Source organism: Narcine bancroftii, chromosome 6 (genome assembly GCF_036971445.1).
Source record: "Narcine bancroftii isolate sNarBan1 chromosome 6, sNarBan1.hap1, whole genome shotgun sequence".
Taxonomy (NCBI): Eukaryota; Metazoa; Chordata; class Chondrichthyes; order Torpediniformes; family Narcinidae; genus Narcine; species Narcine bancroftii.
The window spans coordinates 23,864,233-23,881,386 of NC_091474.1; the positions used below are offsets into that span (position 1 = coordinate 23,864,233).

The following is a 17,154-nucleotide window of genomic DNA, read 5'->3' on the forward strand; positions in this document are numbered from 1 at the left end:
GGTGAGAGGTTAGAGATACAGTCAACTCCAATACATCAGAACATGGATCAGAGGGGCCAAACAGTCTCCTCGCCTGTTCTTATTCCCCTTTCCCTCTGCAGCAACACCCACTCCTCCCCTATGCTGTTCCCCTGTCTAGTTACTCACCACCAGCGCCAGCACAAGGCTGCGCACTCGTTCCCCGATCTCCGGCGAGATGTCGTTACCAAATTGCTGCAGTGTAGTGAGGAACCGCTTCAACTTGCTGAGCTGGCGTGCACCACAAGTGGCAGGGAGCTGCTGGCTAGCAAGCGAGGATGACGGGCCATTGGTGAACCGTTGTGGTGGGGACGGCACCCCATTCAAGGCAGGGGGGGAGTGGTCGATGCCATTGGACACTGGGGGGAAACCAAACACACCCACACACACCACACACACACACACACACACACACAGAGTTAGAATCATAAAACCAAAAATTTTTTCTATTTGACCATTCATCTTAACTCAATTTAACAACTCTCTTAAAAACTCATTAAAATGAAGAGTTTGCATCAATTTGGAGCCTTTCACTTGCTTTGAAGGTGACAAGAAATGTGGGTCATCTGGTTAAAACTGGCCAACCTTAGATAAGGGGCTTGAGCACTATTGATACAAAGCCTTGGTTTGGGCAAGGGTGACTTTCTCTGTGCACTCAGCCCCAGGAGAATGGAAATACTGTGGTCAGTTCTGAACTCTTGACTTTTAGGAAAAAGGTGAATTTCTGGGGATGGGTGGAGGTGGCCCAAGTGATGCCGGTGAAAGGAACATCAATGTCTGGTGGAAATAGACTAAGTAGATGGCAGAAAAGGAGGCAAGGACACCCCAGCACATGGTCAGATTACGCCACCTGAAAGGAAAATTTGAGGGATAGAATGGTGCAGTTCAAAAAGGAAATGGAAAACTTTTCAATGGAAAAGTGTGCTGGGGAAGGACTATGCAGAGATCAGCTAGTTTTCCATTTCCCTTTTGTATTATTGCCATTCTATCCCCACAAAGAGGCATCAGGTGCTCGGGTGCCGGGACCGGGTGGTAAGTCCTTTTGGGACATCTAGAACTTGGATGGGTGGGTGGCCAGGGCAAGGATCCATGCTTGGGGTGTGAGGAGCTTGGATGTGCAGGCAGCCGGGCCTTAAGAGAGGGACTGTGGCCAGGGCATCGGGAGCTCTGTGGGCAGGCGGACAGGGCGAGAGTCTGCGGTTGGGGCGTCAGGAGCTCCCATAGGCAGGCGGCTGGGATGAAGATCCACATTCAGGGTGTCAGGAGCTCAGACGGGAGGGCAGCTGGGGCCTAGGAGAAAGTCTGTGGCCAGCACATCAGGAGCTTGGATGGGCAGGCAATCGGGACCTTGGAGAGAAACTGTGACTGGAGCTTTGGGAACTCTGGTGGGCGGGCAGACAGGACGAGAGTCTGCAATCAATGCATCATGAGCTCAGATGGATGAGTGACCAGGGCAAGAGTCCATGCTAGGGGCATCAATTTTTACACAGGTCATATGGAAAATATGCGATTTTTGGGGTAAAAAAAGGGGGGGGAATTGACTATTATATGGAATCGACTGTTACATGAGTATTTATGGAAATTCCGACCCCCCCCCACCCCCACAAAGGTCGATCAGTAACATGACCAATGCATTGGGCATTAGCAGGAACCTACGTGACGTTGGGGTGAAGGACGTTGCCCGTGGTGCTCCTTGGGTCGATGAAGGTGGTGGGGGCATAGTGGGTGGAGTCGCCCTCGACTGGGCCTTCACATCCACGGGAGATCCTGGCATTATTCGCTTCTTCTCTCCGTTGACTGTTAAATTACACAAGAAGAGATTTTTTTCTTAGAAAATTTTTAAATCCAAACACCATGGGATCTCCTGATATTGGATCAGCTCATCCCAATTGTGTGGTAGTTCTGAGTTAAATTCCATTTTACCTCCCGCTGTTGATGCAGTTTCCCAAAAACCAGATGTAAATCATAGCTACTGATTCCCCAACCAATATATCTGACTTACAAAACTATTAAAAACTAATCTTGCTAACAAAAAGCTTAACATTTCTTTTAAGATATTGAAAATGCAGAGCCTAAAAACACAACAAAAATCACATGCATTGAAATAATATCAAATCATCCATACATTCACCATATACATGCATGTAAAAGTTTGATTTTGTCGACTGTTATTCACCATTAAATTTAGTGGGTGGTGTTACAGAACATAGAACAACATGATCACATCAGAGAAGTATAATAAGGGAATTTTAATGTGTATTATTTATATATTTTTGTATTCATTATTATTTTTGGACATAGTACGAGTTGTAATTTGATTGTTTAATTATTATAGTTATAGAATTTGATGTCCTGAATGAAATAAGTTATGTAATAGTTATTCTTTTAATTTTCAATTGATATGTGACATATATATGATATGATTTGATTTATGTACCTTGAGTAAATGGGACTTTGTTAAACTCAATAAAAATATTTTAAAAAGAAATTATGGAGAAGTCTATTACATGGATACTACATTTGACTGCGGTTAAGTATCTGCTTCGTCGGGAGCTCCGAAGGGCGGGCAGCTGAGGCGCGAGGCCATGTTGAAGGCTTTGGGAGCTTTGATGGGTGGACAGCCGTGGCCGGGTGAAACGTCTGCGTTCGAGGGGTCGGGAGCTCCAATAGGCGGAGGGGCCAGGGCTGGGTGTTAAAGGCATTGAGGGCTCCGATGAGAGGGCGGGCAGGGTCAGATGAAACGCCCACATCTGAGGCATTGGAGGCTCCGATGGGTGGGAGGCTAGGGCCGGATGAAACATCTGTGTTTGAGGCGTCAATGGGTGGGCAGTCAAGGCTGAGTGGGAAGTCCACGTTCGAGGCTTCAGGAGCTCCAGTGGGTGAACAGCCAGGGCCAAGGCCCCCTTTTGTGACCAAGGTATTGGGAGTTCCAGCCTGCAGATGGCCAGAGCAAAACACCATGGTTGACATTTAGAAGCAAGATATGGAAAATTTAGAGATTTTTGGAAAAAAATAAGGGTTGGCTGGGGGGGGGGGGGGGGGGGGGGTGGGTGGGGTCAACTTTTAGATGGAATCAATTTTTAGATGAGTAGATATGATAGTTACCTAACCTTTTCCCTTGCAGCTGTTTTTCTAAATTTGGAAGAATGGACTTTTTCTATCTGACACAGGCCTTGCCTGACATGGACACAGTGCGCAGCTTGCTCAGTGTAAGTTCTGGGAAATCTGCAGAGGGTTCTGCTGCACAGCTGAACTCTAGGAGTCAGATGCTGAAACATCATCGTGTAATACAGCTGGAATTCTGCAGATTTGCTGAAACAAAGCCGCATAGAGAGAGGAAAGGAAAGGAGACAAGGTTAGAGAAGGGAAATGGTTGCAGTTGTACTTATGCCAGCAGCATGTGTTTGTGATGAGGTAGCTCGAGAACAAGAAATAATTAGTTCCAGACAATTTTTGAAAGACCACCACAGCTATTCCCCCTTCAGTAAAGGCTTCCTGTGCTGGGGATAGGCCACACAGGATTATGAAGGAGCTCACACCACCTTTCCCGGAAGCACACAGCATGCACCTGTGATGGATCCAGAGCTCTGATCCAATGTGTCATCGTGGCACGCTTCCATCACGCAGTGTCGTCACTAGGGCCGGTGTCACCCAGTGCGTTAACTCATGTTGTCATCCCCCACCCCCCCCAGGACCTCGTCCCATACCAGACCATACAGAATCCTCGATAAGGTTTTTTGTAATCATGTTACTCCTAAGTCGTAATTCCTGTATATCACTAAATGTAATGAGAATAGCAGTGAGATAAAGAATTAGAAAAATTAAAATGACACCTTTAAATTACAATATCCTATGCACGGCCTAAATGTATTTACATAGTTTCATGTGGTTAAACTGAAAATTCGGTAAGAAAACAATTTGAAATAAAAATGTTTAAGAGCTACATCAAAACTGTGCTGATTTTAACATTTTTGCTTAAATGTAATATTTCTTAGATTATATGAATGCTAACAACAAAATTCTTTTGTAAAATCTTTCTACATTGAATTATTAGTAACTGAGCTGAAGCTTTTTTTGATTTTTCCCCTTTTCCTTTAATTATTCTTCATTCTCAAAAAAGTTATTGATCTAGGTTCACAAATACTAATGACCACAATATTGTAGATAAAACACCAGAACATTTGACAAAAGCAGCAACTAAAACAACAGCTTGTGCTGGTAGCGCGTGCAAATGAAACCATGTGATTCAAAGTGTAATGGATAATAAATAATGACAGCTCTGAACGGAGTGCATTAGAAAATTCAAAAAGTACCCCCTCTGATGGTGTCACTCGGTTCAGCCCACACCCCCCTATTGACGCCAGTATCATCACGGATCTCTGACGCGCATTATGTGCGACTCCATACCATGGCTGAGCTGTCAGTCAACAGAGGGTATAGGACAATGAACAAGGGTGGGAGGTGAGAGCACAAAGATGCCCTGTTTTTGGACCATAATTCCCTTCAGTTAGTATCCTATCACCTCAGTTACACTTGGAGGACACCTCACTCTTCCCAGAAGCACACACCACCAGGTTTAAAGAGTTCCTCCCTGCAACAGGCTCCTAAATGAACCCCATAATAGTGCTATCACTATTGCTTGGTGGTAATCGAACTTTCTTTTCACTCTAGCCCTGTACCAGGGGTGGCCAAACCGTGGCTTGTGAGCCACATGCAGGTATTTGACATGAATGTCAAGGCTTGCAGAAATCTGTTGGCAGTGTGGTGTGGGCATGGCTTGTGATCGTGTGATTATGGTGCAGGCAGTGAAATTAGCGGAGTGCAGGTGTGATCTATTCCCCCTGCCCATCCGAGTTCCTGACATCCTGACTGCCTGCCCATCCAAGCTCTCGATGCCCGCCCATTCGAGCTCCCGACAACCCGGCCACCCACCTATCTGAACTCCCAATGCTCTGCCCACCCTTCCTTCTGAAGTCCTGATGCCCCGGCCTCCCGTCCATCGAGCTCCTGACGTCCCACCTACCTATCATGGTTCCCAGTACCTATAGGGCTTATACCCTATGTAAATGTTAGCGATAACATGCTAGTTTGGTCACAGTCTAACCTTTTTTACTGTAGAAAGTATTTTGTGACAAATAAGCTCCAAGTACTAATAGTACTTCTTTAGTATGTCTTCTGTACTTCTCTCCTACTGTCTACATTTTAAAAAAAACTAAAAAATATTTTATGATTTCAGTCCTTGTCTCCCCCCACCCCCCATGGCTTCTGCCCCCCCCCCCCCCATGAGAATAGCTGCCCTGGAGCGGGCTCTCCCCCACAGCACAGGCTGAAACTACGCAGGTCGCAGCAACAGGGATCGGGATTCTGCAAGTCTTTCAGCAACCTGACTTGGAACTAGATCGCCAATCCTTGCCCCTCTTCTGGACTATATCCCGGCATTCCCCACCCATGCTCAACGTGCGATCCCTTCTCCAGAAGGGGAAAGCTACTCCAGAAGGTGGCTCGCCACTACCCCCTTGTGGGGAATTAGGGATGAGTAATAAATGCTGGCCTTGTCAGCAACGCCCAGATCCTCTCATTGAGTGTTTCACAAGGCTCTTGATATTTCAGCCCAATTTATTTTATTTTGTTCCTGTCTCACCAACAGATGTTTGCAGCTGGAGAAATAAATAGGGTCAGTTAAATGGCAGGAAGCAAGCCAAGCAGACCCACAGGACAGAGGTGAATTAGAAACCTAATCAAAGGCCTTTGCATAAATTTTTACAAAGATAAGAAAGAGCTTGGAGAAGCTGGGTCCAGTATCACAGGGCAGTTCCTTGTAAAGTCACAGTCAGATGACATAAAAAAGGCTCTTCGGCCCACAATGACCATGCTGACTCTTTTGTCCATCTACACTAATTTCACTTGTTCACATTAAGGACTGTATCCTTCTACGCCTTTCTTAATTTAAGTAAATGTCTCATGAACCTAATGATTGTATCCGATTCCACCAGCTTTGGCAACAAATTCTAGATACCACTGTGCAAAAGAAAATATCCCTCTCAAAACCATTTGAAAAAACTTTCCACCCATATGTTGGTACGGAGCACCAACATCACTGAGCTGAAAAGTAGTGGGCACAGCTCAGGACATCACAGGCAAAACTCTCCCACCATCGAGAACATCTATGGGGAACGCTGCCTTTGGAGAGCAGCAGCAATCGTCAAGGATCAACACCACCCAGCACCCGCCCTGTTCTCGCTGCTGCCATCAGGAAAGATTTGCACCACCAGGTTCAAGGACAGCTGCTACCCCTCCACCATCAGACTCCCCAACAACAAACTCAAGTGGAGAATCATTTGAGGACTCTTATTTTGCACATTATTTATTATTGTGTGGCAGTGCACAATCGACCCCGCTTGTATTGCCACGTGACGGGGCAGCCATGGGGAAATGGCGTCATCGGAGGTTTCTCTCTGACTCCAGTATCCCTTCCAGCCCGCAACCTGAGTAGCGATTATGATGTCACAATGCACCAGATGACTGAGCTCATGCTGCCCTTAAAGGGGCATGCTGAATTGGAATAAAACCATTCTTTAGCAACCCTCAACGTGGTGGCTGTTGTTTCTTCCACTGCTCACACCCCCACAATTGAATATTTTTTCTGTATTTCACAGTCAATTTCTTTACATCTCTTTCTTTGTTTACATTTCCCTCTTTTGTATACATAACTTTTCTTTGAGCAGTTTTTTTTTGCACTACTGATAATTCAGCCTGGCCCACTGGAAAAAGAATGTGATGTCATGTATGTACTCTGACAACAAATCTGAACTTTGAATGCTTGGTCTTGACCCTAGGGCAGGGATTCTCAACCTTTTTGTTCCTCTGTACTCATTGGGCATTTTTATAGTTCCCGTGTACCCCTAAAAATTCTTCTTTCTTTCTTTGGCTTGGCTTCGCGGTCGAAGATTTATGGAGGGGGTAAATGTCCACGTCAGCTGCAGGCTCGTTTGTGGCTGACAAGTCCGATGCGGGACAGGCAGACACGGATTAATAAAAAAACACGACATTATGCAATCTGACTGCAGATTACAACACCATGTATTGTACAGTAGTGGTTATTCTCTCAGACCCAATGTACCCCCTGAAAAGTGCAAATGTACCACTGGGGATACATGTACCCCAGGTTGGGAACCCCTGCCCTAGGTTAATAGTTTTCAAACTTTCTTTCCACTCACATATCACCTTAAGTAATCCCTTACTAATCACAGAAAACCAATGGCATTAGTAATACTTAAGGTGGTATGTAAGTGGAAAGAAAAAGTTTGAAAACCACAGTTTTAATCGTATCTCATTGACTCGTTATGTGCACGGTTTCAGAACTCCAATGAGAATTTCTCTCAAGCAAAATAGTTCAGTAACAATTGGGTCTGGAGCAGGGTTGGCGCCAGAACGTATGTTGTATGTTAGAAGGGACATTAGTGATTTTGGATCTTGAGGGACCTGTCAACAAGTGGGGGGTTCTGGCAGGAACCTGTCAATGGGGGGGGGGGGGGGAGCGGGTGGGAATGCTGGCGGTACTAACGCTTGACGCACACTAGTGACGCGGTTGGGAGTGGGTGGAGTCACTAGTGTGCATCAACCTAGATGCTATAACCGATGTTTTGTGCCTGAGCACTAAACATCGATGATGTATTTTAACCTTTGCTATAATAAAGGACACTGTTTGACCTGCTGAGTTTCTCCAGCACTGTGTTTTTACTTCTACCATGGTGTCTACAGAAGTTCATGTTTTACTTGGCTGAATTCACTTCGATATGAAACTCTTTGCCATGTTCTATAATGATAAAGGAGGTAAATAATTGCAAATTTCAGCCCCACATTCCTGATTTATGGTTACCCAGTTGCGGAGGGGGTGGGTCAGTCACTCGGAGGATCTCCTGGTTAAGTTGTTGCCAGGCCGGTCCAAGCTGGTCATTCACGGGTCAAGGCAGCGGGAAGTCGAGGGTTTTGGACGAGCCAGCTGCCTGCTCCTCTGTCAGGATTACATCTGGGCCCGCGGTATCCAAGGGAATGATGGGAAAGTTCCAGGAACATTGTGCCCTCCAGGAAATAGAGTGCACCAAAAATAGTAACAACAGGATTTTAATTTGAAAATGTATTCAGTGTGTAGTTTATTGCATCTGTACTACAATTTGGTATGTAACAAAGGGGTGGTATTGATAATTGCTTATTGCAAATTCCATCAATGTAACTAGTACGTTTAGGATGTTGGAAAGTGAACGTCAAGCACTTCGGTAGAAAAAAAATAAATAGCAGACTATTTTCTAAATGGAGGGAACAATTAAAATACCCAGATTCAAAAGGACCTGCGTGTCCTCGTGCAGGATAGCATGAAGATAAACTTGTAGATTGAGTTGGTGACGAAGAAGGCAAATGCAATAAAAGAGCAGGGATGTGATGCTGAGGCTTTATAAAGCACTGGTGAGACCTCACTTGGGAGTATGATGAGCAGTTTTCAGCTCCTCGTTAAAGAGAGGATGTTGGAGAGGGTTCAGAAGAGGTTTACAAGAAATAAAAGGTTATCATATGAGGAGTGTTTGACAATTCCTGGTCTGTACTCATTGGAATTTAGGAGAATGAAGGGGTGATCTCACAGAAATATTTAAAATGTTAAAATGGATGGACAGAGTAGATGTAGAAAGGTATTTTCCCATGGTGGGAGAATCTATGACAATTTTAAAATTAAATTTGGACATTCAGCACGGTAACAGGCCATTTCAGCCCACGAGTCTGTGCCACCTAACTTATACCCAATTAACCTACGCCCCTGGTATGTTTTGAATGGTTGGAGGAAACCAGAGCCCCCGGGGAAAATTCACGCAGACACAGGGAGAACATACAAACTCCTTAGAGACAGCGCGGGATTCGAACCCCATTCCTGATCGCTGGCGCCGTAAAGGTGTTGCGCTCCATGAGGACACAACTTCAGGAATAAAGGCCATCCACTTGGAATAGAGATGAGGAGGAATTTCTGTAGCCAGAGGATGGTGAATCTATGGAATTTGTTGCCACAGGCGGTTGTGGAGGCCGAGGTGTATTTAAGGCAGAGACTGATGGCCTCATGATTACCAAGGGTATCAAAGGTTATGGGGAGAAGGCCAGCGCCAGGCAGTGGGGCTGAGTGGGAGAATGGATCAGCTCACAAATGAATGATGGCACAGATTCAATGGGCTGAATGGCCTTTTTCTTGTGGTCTTAGTTCTGTATATAGTTTGTGTTGTTTTGTCATGTTGTCATTTGAATAGAGTTTTGTTAAAAAAAATAATAATTGCAAATTGTCGTTTCACTCACCAAAGTGAGCTGCACAAGACAGGTTGAGTGATGCTGGGAGAGAAGCTGTAAATCTATTAAAGGACTGGGTGGCCTCACTCTTTTGAATGGAAGACTGTGAAAATGTTAGTGTAATGAACTTATCCATCTTCAGTGCACACCAGCTGCTGCCCAACTGAAATGAGGATGATCATTTTTTTTTGTTGCTCAGCCACAGAATGGTAACATTAAAAATTTAGTTAATGCAGTTTAAATTACTCTGGTGAGATCCTCGAGGTCGTGGAGATTGCTCCTGTGATGAATGGCATTAATCTGTGAGGGACTCATTTGCTTATCCTATTGGGGTGGCTTGGGGGGGGTGGGGTGTGGGGGAGGAGGAAAATTGCAAGTGAAAAACGATGCAGAATTAGTTTAGGACAGGGGCTCTCAACCTTTTTTTCCCCCTGACTTGCATACAACCTTAAGTAATTCCTTACTAATCTGTGCCATAGGTGCTCTGTGGTTAGTAAGCGATTACTTAAATTGTTATGTGAGTGAAAGAAAAAGGTTGAGAACCACTGGTTTAAGAGGATACCCCACCACCCCCTTATCATTCCCTCTCAGCCCTTCCTAGATCCAGTCATCCCCCAGAGAACATCTCTCCCACTCCTGCTGAAAGTGCAAGATCGAATCACTAAATTTGTCATCAGAAGGACGTTTTGAGAGAGTGGGGAAGGGGGCCGGTGTACGGAAATGGCTGAGATCCAGGCGGTGGGCAAACAGGAACACCGCCAACTAACGCAACAATCTACCTCCTGGAGCCGAGCAGCTTTAAGGGGGAACAAAAGAGCAGAAACGTTTCGGGTCAGAACCTTTCATTTTTGTTTTTAACTCCAGCATTGGTAGTCTCATGCGTGTCTAACTGCAGGTTCTCCACATAAAGCCACATCATCCTGACTGATAAATCTATCACTGCTTCCTCAATGACTTGGGATCTCAGTCATAAAACTCTCTATTCCAGTCATTCTCAACCATTTTTTTGGCTAAGAACTCTGTTCAAAGTTTATGGGCCCCTTTCCCTATGAAGTAGTCAAGTTTAATTGGTTTCCTCTGTTCTTCTCTTACCAACATTAAACAAAAACAAAAATACTTTATGATTTCAATCCATGGAGCCCTTAAATATGCTTGGCTCCTATTGGTCTACTCCACTCTACTAAGAGATCAAATTAGAGGAATAATGCCTTATATTCCATATCATTACTCTCCAACCAGATGACGTCAATATTGACCTCCATTTTCCACTAACACCTTCCCCTGCTCTCTTTCCCTATCCCTCTTTCCTCCAGCTCCCCACCCCTTTCCTATCTTCTCCTATCAGAGATTCACCAGCCTTAGCTCTCTGCCTTCTCCCCCCGTGACTTCTCGGCTTCTTTCTTGTCCACTCACCTTCTTGCCTGCACCTATTAACTCTTACCTGTTAGCCTATACTCCTCTCATTCCCTTTACTACCCCTCTCCTCCTCCCCCACAGCTGGCGCCAAGAGGGGCATTCGCGGGCACTGCCCTCAAATTAGTTATTGTGCCCCCCCACCGCAGCACTAGTCTCATTAGCATCACTGGTTTCCACGCAACATAAGCAAAGCATTTGTCTGCAACATCGGAGGAAGGGGAAGTGTGAGGAGGAGGTTCATGGCAGGTAAGTAGCACCCCTTCCCCCACTGAATGAGTCTTCCAATGTTACACTGTGACCCCTCCCCACCAACGGTTTCCATAATGCCCCTGATTAGACTTGTTCTGATGCTGACCCTCCCTTATTCAGCCATCTGTAGTTTTCCAGATTCCTGACGAAGGGCTCAGACCTGAACCGTTGGTTACCCTTTATTTCCTATGGATGTTGTGTGACCTGCCGAGTTTTCCCAGCATTTGGCCCCAGCGTCTGCAGACAGTCTTGTACAATATCAAGAGATCAAGTGTGATTCAAGGCAACAGCTCACACAGGAATGTCTTAAAATATCACTTAAACATCAAACATAGATTATTCAATTTTATTTTTAAAAATTTGTGCATGTGGAATGGGAGTGGGGACATTCATGATCCCAACGCCCACCCTGTCTCACTCACCTCCTCCCCTCACTCCATCCCTCATCCATCCCAATTGCTATGGTACAAAGTTCCAACATCACTAATTGACAACACATCTGGAAATAAAACAGGGGGAGAATGGGGAGATGTTGCTCCTTGTGAGATTTTGATGGAAGGCCTTCACTGGTGCTGTTAAAGGCATGTCAGGACTTAGCTGTGGTCTCCTGGCTTGTAAGATGTAGGTTCACATTCCCATAAAAGGAGGCCACTTGGCCCATTAAATTTATGCCATCTTTCAGAGCAACCCTGTGAATCCTATCACCACCCCACCCCCACCCCATATATTTTTTTTTCATGACCTTCCCCTTCCACCAATCTACATTAGGGGTAATTAATAGTGGCCAGCTAATCTACTGACCTATACGTCTTTGGAATGTAGGAGAAACTAGGGCCCTGGAGAGAGAATAGAAGAGAGAGACAGACAAATAGAGACAGATAGAGAGAGAGGAGGGAGGTAGTGGGGAAGGGGGAGACATAGAAAGAAAGTGCATATACTGCATTTGTGCCTGTGCACGCACGCAGGCACACACAATTCAGGCACATACATATGTGCATCCATGAAAGCAGGTGGAATGCGTGCCTGAGGGAACATAAACAACTGGATAAATTTCCCCTCACATCAGATGTAGAGTTAGTCTTTGGTTGGCTCAGTTATGGCCATGTTAATTTTTGCAGGGGCTACAAAACTAACTTAACCACTGCCAGCCTTGCACAGGGCCACCTCTGACCACCTAACTAATAACTGCACCATCAACAGGAGAACCTACGATTAGAAACATCACCTCAATCCCCCGTGTCCCTTGCAGAAGCTGGGCAACCAATCGGAACTCTGATGGAAGTTCATAAGTTGTCCCTGACCGGTGGCGGGACAGATCTCACACAGGGGTCATGGGACGAGCCAGAATCTCACCTCAGCAAGGTAACTGCAATTGGTCAGGGCCCCTGGTTTGCGGGGGGTCTGAAATAGGCTAGGCATCCTCTTCCTGAGTGTGCCCAGACTTAAGACCACATTTGAATAGCACCTGCACAGAGTGCATGCCCAGCCATGCTTGGACTGACCAAAATAGCTTGCTTTGTAGGCAATGTAATACGAGTAGTCAATATATGATAGGAAATCCAAAAAAATATAGGCTATATCTAAATAACAGTGCGTGACATGAAATTTTTAAGGTGATTTTTTGTGGTCAGTAGCCCAAAATCTATAAAACACACCCAAAGGTTTTCAGGAAGCAAAAACTTCATTGTCCAGTGACACTCACTGTACCTGCACGGCACTCTGGCAAGAACAGAAGGATTGGTTTTGATGTACTGTTCCCTATGCATGTTACCATTCAGAGACACAAACTCAAAATATCCCCACGTGCACTCACGTACACACACTTTTAGACACATGCGCGCATTTCCATGCATTCTCTCAAATGCCACACACTCAGGGACCTCTGCCATGCGAACATTTTCTTTGAGTATGCTGCCAAGCAATTATATATTCAAATCTTCTGATGTTCCGTCAGGTATGTGTGCTCATGCCCACAATCTGCAACAAAGAAGCACACACTCCTGATGCAGCCCCTTGACCAGAAATATTGACAATTTGTTTCCCCACCGGTCGCTGTGCTTTGTCTCCGGCTTCCAGCGCTGTCAGTCTCTTGTGCCTCCGCAAATTCACACTCTCTGGCACACACAAAGATCACTGGCCTGAGAATTCACTGCCCAAAGACTAATCTTAGCTGACTGGCTGTTTATAATCCCTTCCACACAATTGAATCTAAGGCCCCAGGGAGAATTTCACCTCCTACATGACAGAGAGAAGCAGCAGGCATCTTAATCACTCGGGCCAGCTGGGACCGCCACATTCCAACTACTGGTTTCTCAGAATGTCTTCACTATTTCACTGCCAGCAAACGGTCTGTGTCAATCACCTGTTTAATCCATGTCAGTGTGCAGCACCTCACACTGCACAGGACACAGAGAGCCATGAACTCGGCCAGCACCATCATGGGCATCAGTCTTCGTTCTATTAAGGACATCAACAAGAGCCGGTGTCTTTTTATTGTATTGTATATGTTGGGAAAAACCCAACACCCAACCCCAACCAACCAATTTTCCCCTGCAGCCGCTGCAACCGTGTCTGCCTGTCCCGCATCGGACTTGTCAGCCACAAACGAGCCTGCAGCTGACGTGGACTTTTTACCCCCTCCATAAATCTTCGTCCGCGAAGCCAAGCCAAAGAAAAGATATGTTGAACGTTTAATGGGTTTGGAGGGGGGTGGGAAGGTAGGGGGAAAAAAAAGGGAGAAAATGCCACTGTGTATATTTAAGAGAGAAATGTTTGTATGTATTTTGATTGATATAGTTCACAGTGTGTAAAATAAAAAAATTTAAGAAAAAAGAAAAACTGATTAAAAAAAAAACAAGAGCCAGTGTCTCAAGAAAGCACCTTCTATCGTCAAAGACCCTTACCATCCAGGCTATGCCCTCTTTACACTGCTACCATCAGGAAGGAGGTACTGGAGCCTGAAGAGACACACTTAACGTTACAAATTTCTGAATAGAAAATGAACCACAGACATTATCTTATTTTTTTTTCCTCTTGCACTAATTTATTTATTTTTAAATAGTACATCTACAAAAATGTAATTTATAGCAATTTTGCCCCTGTAATGCACAATATTACTGCCTCAAAACAACATATTTCATGACACATGTTCATGGAAATAAACCTGATTCTGATTCTGCCCTATGCTTCACAGCCTCACACCAGCAGAAACTGTTCGGAAGCATTAGGGTTACACTCACTCCCCATAACCATTAGAGATTAAGATCAATTAAAAATACACCTGCAAAATATAAACAGATTTCCTGTAACGTTCTCACCTGCCTGAGTTTTCTGGTTAGTGGTGTATAAACCTTCCATCAGCATGGGGTGAGAATGTGTAAGGGGGAGCATGTGTGTGACCGGTGAATGTGTGCATATGGATTTGAGTCTGTAAGACCTGTGAATATACACGAGAAGAGGTCCTTTATGTGCAAGCATACTGTGTGTTCTTGAGTACGTATTAGTATTTTAGAGTATGTGGTTCTATTTGTTAATGCATATAAACATGTGAATTGTGTGTCAGTGCTAGCACAGGTCTGTTTTGATATAGCACTGGTACAGTACTGGTGGGGGATGGATTTGACCCTGTTTACCACTGGGATACAGTACTGATGGGGACAGGTCTGTCACACTATAACATCGGGTACTTCACTGATGGGGAAGGATTTGTCACTCACTGCATAACATTGGGATACAATACTGATGGGGTCTGGTCTGTCAGTGTACTAGTGTGAAAAGATCTGTCACTGTATAACACTAAGGAACGGTATCACTGGGGATGGACCCCTCCAGTTATGTATGGGCAGGCTTCCCAATTCCATGGTGCTGTAAGTAGAAACTGTCAAATACTGTGGTCATATGGGTCACAAAGCAAGATCAAAGGGTCCAATTTTCATAGACTGAGTTCTACAGCATGAAAACAGGCCCTTCAGCCCAACTTGTCAACACTGACCAAGTTAATCCAATTTGCATGGCCCATATCCCTCTAAGGTTTTCCTATCCATGTCTAAACAACTTTTGAATTGTAATTTCTAAGATTAACTCTTTCAAGCCTAAAGCCTGAAATCTAGCTGTTCACTCTTCAGGTTGGCTGGTATTGAGGTGTTTCTGGTGGTCATGAGAAACCGGTATTAAGCAGCTTAAATGAGGTGCCTCGTGCCCAACAGCCTACTTTTGTATACTTTTAATTCCTTTTGTCCAGTGAGGCTCCGTTTTTGGTTGAACATTTTGCCTGCTGCTTCAAGAAACCCTCCTGAACACACTTAACAAATTCTGCCCCATCTAAGCCTCTAGCACTAAGGACGTCCCAGTCGATGTAGTCTCCCACTAAGACAACCCTGTGGGTTTTGCAATTTTCCACATTAATGTTCCTTCACCTCCTGGTGGCTAAAGCCTAAAGTAGAACCCTATTGGTGTGATTGCACCTTTCTTATTTCTGATCTTTACACAAGCTGCCTCAGTAGAATAATCCACCATTAAATCCTCTTTGAGTGCAGTCGTGACACTCTTCCTAATTCACAACTCCTCCTCTTTTACTTCGCTCCCTATTCCATCAAAAACAACTAAAACTAGGAACACTGAGTTGCCAATCCTATCTTCCTAGCAGCCACAACATCTCTATATTGGCCACAACATAATTTTTCCAAGTGCTGATCCAAGCTCTCATTTCACCTGCCTTATCCATTATGCTCCCTGGATTAAAATTAATGCTTCCTGTCAGACTTTCCTGCTCTCTCATTTCCCATCCCCTCAACTCCACTTAATGCCCTGATCCTCTGTTTCCTAACCCCCTGTTGCTCTAGCAAACCGCCCTGTGAGGATATTGGTCTCCCTCCAGTTTGGATGTAACCCGTCCTCTTGTGCGGGTGCCACCTGTCCTGGAAGGGAGCCCATAAAAGCACACCCTCCTGCACCATCTTCTTAGTCGCACATTAAACTGCACTACTTTCCTAATGTTTTCCTCACTAATGCTTTCCTTCCTAATGCTTTCCTCACTAGCATGTGACTCAAGCAGTATTCCTGGGAATACAAATTTTTCAACTTGCCTCCTGCATCCCTAAAATCTATCTTGAGGACAACATCCCCTATCCTACTTGCGTCATCGGAACCAACATGGAGCATGCCCTCTATCGCTCTCCTTCTCCATTCAGACTGTCCTGCTTCAGTTCAGAGACAACCTGATTGCTGTCTTGCCACGGTGTTAGGGGTTTCAAAGGGTGGGATGACTCAACATGGCTCCTTTAATCCAGAAGGATTGGAGGGAGGTATGGAATGACATCATTGCAATGGGATGGCTTTGGAACTATGGGAAGCAAGTTCTCTGACTCTTAAAGATATGTTCTTGTACATGATAATTAAATCAATTCCGAACAAAATTAGAAAGAAGTGGAAATAATAGTCATGTATGCGAGGTCATTCCAGGCCAAGACTGAATTCAAACTGATACAGGGTGAAAATTATTCTGCCTGAATGAGATCTCCAGATGGTTCTTACAAATAAGTATTGCCAGTTAAGTAATTTGCCCATTTACTGGTTGCAAATTATGAACAGTTTTGTGGCTTATGCCATTGATTCTCAACCTTTTTTTTCCACTCACATAACATCTTAATAATTCCTTGCTAACCACAGAGGACCTGTGCCATAGGTGCTCTGTAGTTGATAAGGGATTACTCAAGGTGGTATGTGAGTGGGGGGAAAAAAAGGCTGAGAACCACTGGCTTATACAGTGCAAAGAGTGGTTAAATATAAGCAGTAAAACAAAACTGCTGGAAGAACTCCGAGGGCTGACCAGCATCTGGAGGCAGAGATATAGTCAATGTTTCAGGTGAAGCCCCTACAATAGGACTGAGAGTATCAAGAGTAAATAGTCAGTGATGATCCCTGGTCCTAAGTTCTCTCCCCAGAACCAACAACCTCTCCATACCTACCATGTGAAATTGTCACAGTTTAACATTGCCCTTATTGGGATCTTGCTGTGTGAAAAAAGTGGCTGCAGCCACTCCTACAAGAGTGACAAGCTTCAGAAGACTTTACTGGCTGTGAAATAACCTGGGATTTGCTGAAAGGAAAGTCAAAGATACTATATAAATGTACTTCATACACAGCAGG

The 17,154-nt window shown here is 44.8% G+C and overlaps 1 protein-coding gene across 2 annotated transcripts in view; it reads right to left on the reverse strand.

Moving 5' to 3' along the window:
* LOC138735825 (protein CBFA2T1-like) overlaps positions 1 to 17,154 on the reverse strand; it is a 221,214-nt gene that overhangs the window by 137,458 nt on the left and 66,602 nt on the right. For both annotated transcript variants that reach the window (XM_069884303.1, XM_069884302.1), the window contains exons 2-3: positions 1,675 to 1,815; positions 148 to 377 (exon numbers count right to left, since the gene is read on the reverse strand). In XM_069884303.1, coding sequence (XP_069740404.1) covers positions 148 to 377; positions 1,675 to 1,815 — 371 coding nt within the window. The remainder of the gene's footprint in view (positions 1 to 147; positions 378 to 1,674; positions 1,816 to 17,154) is intronic.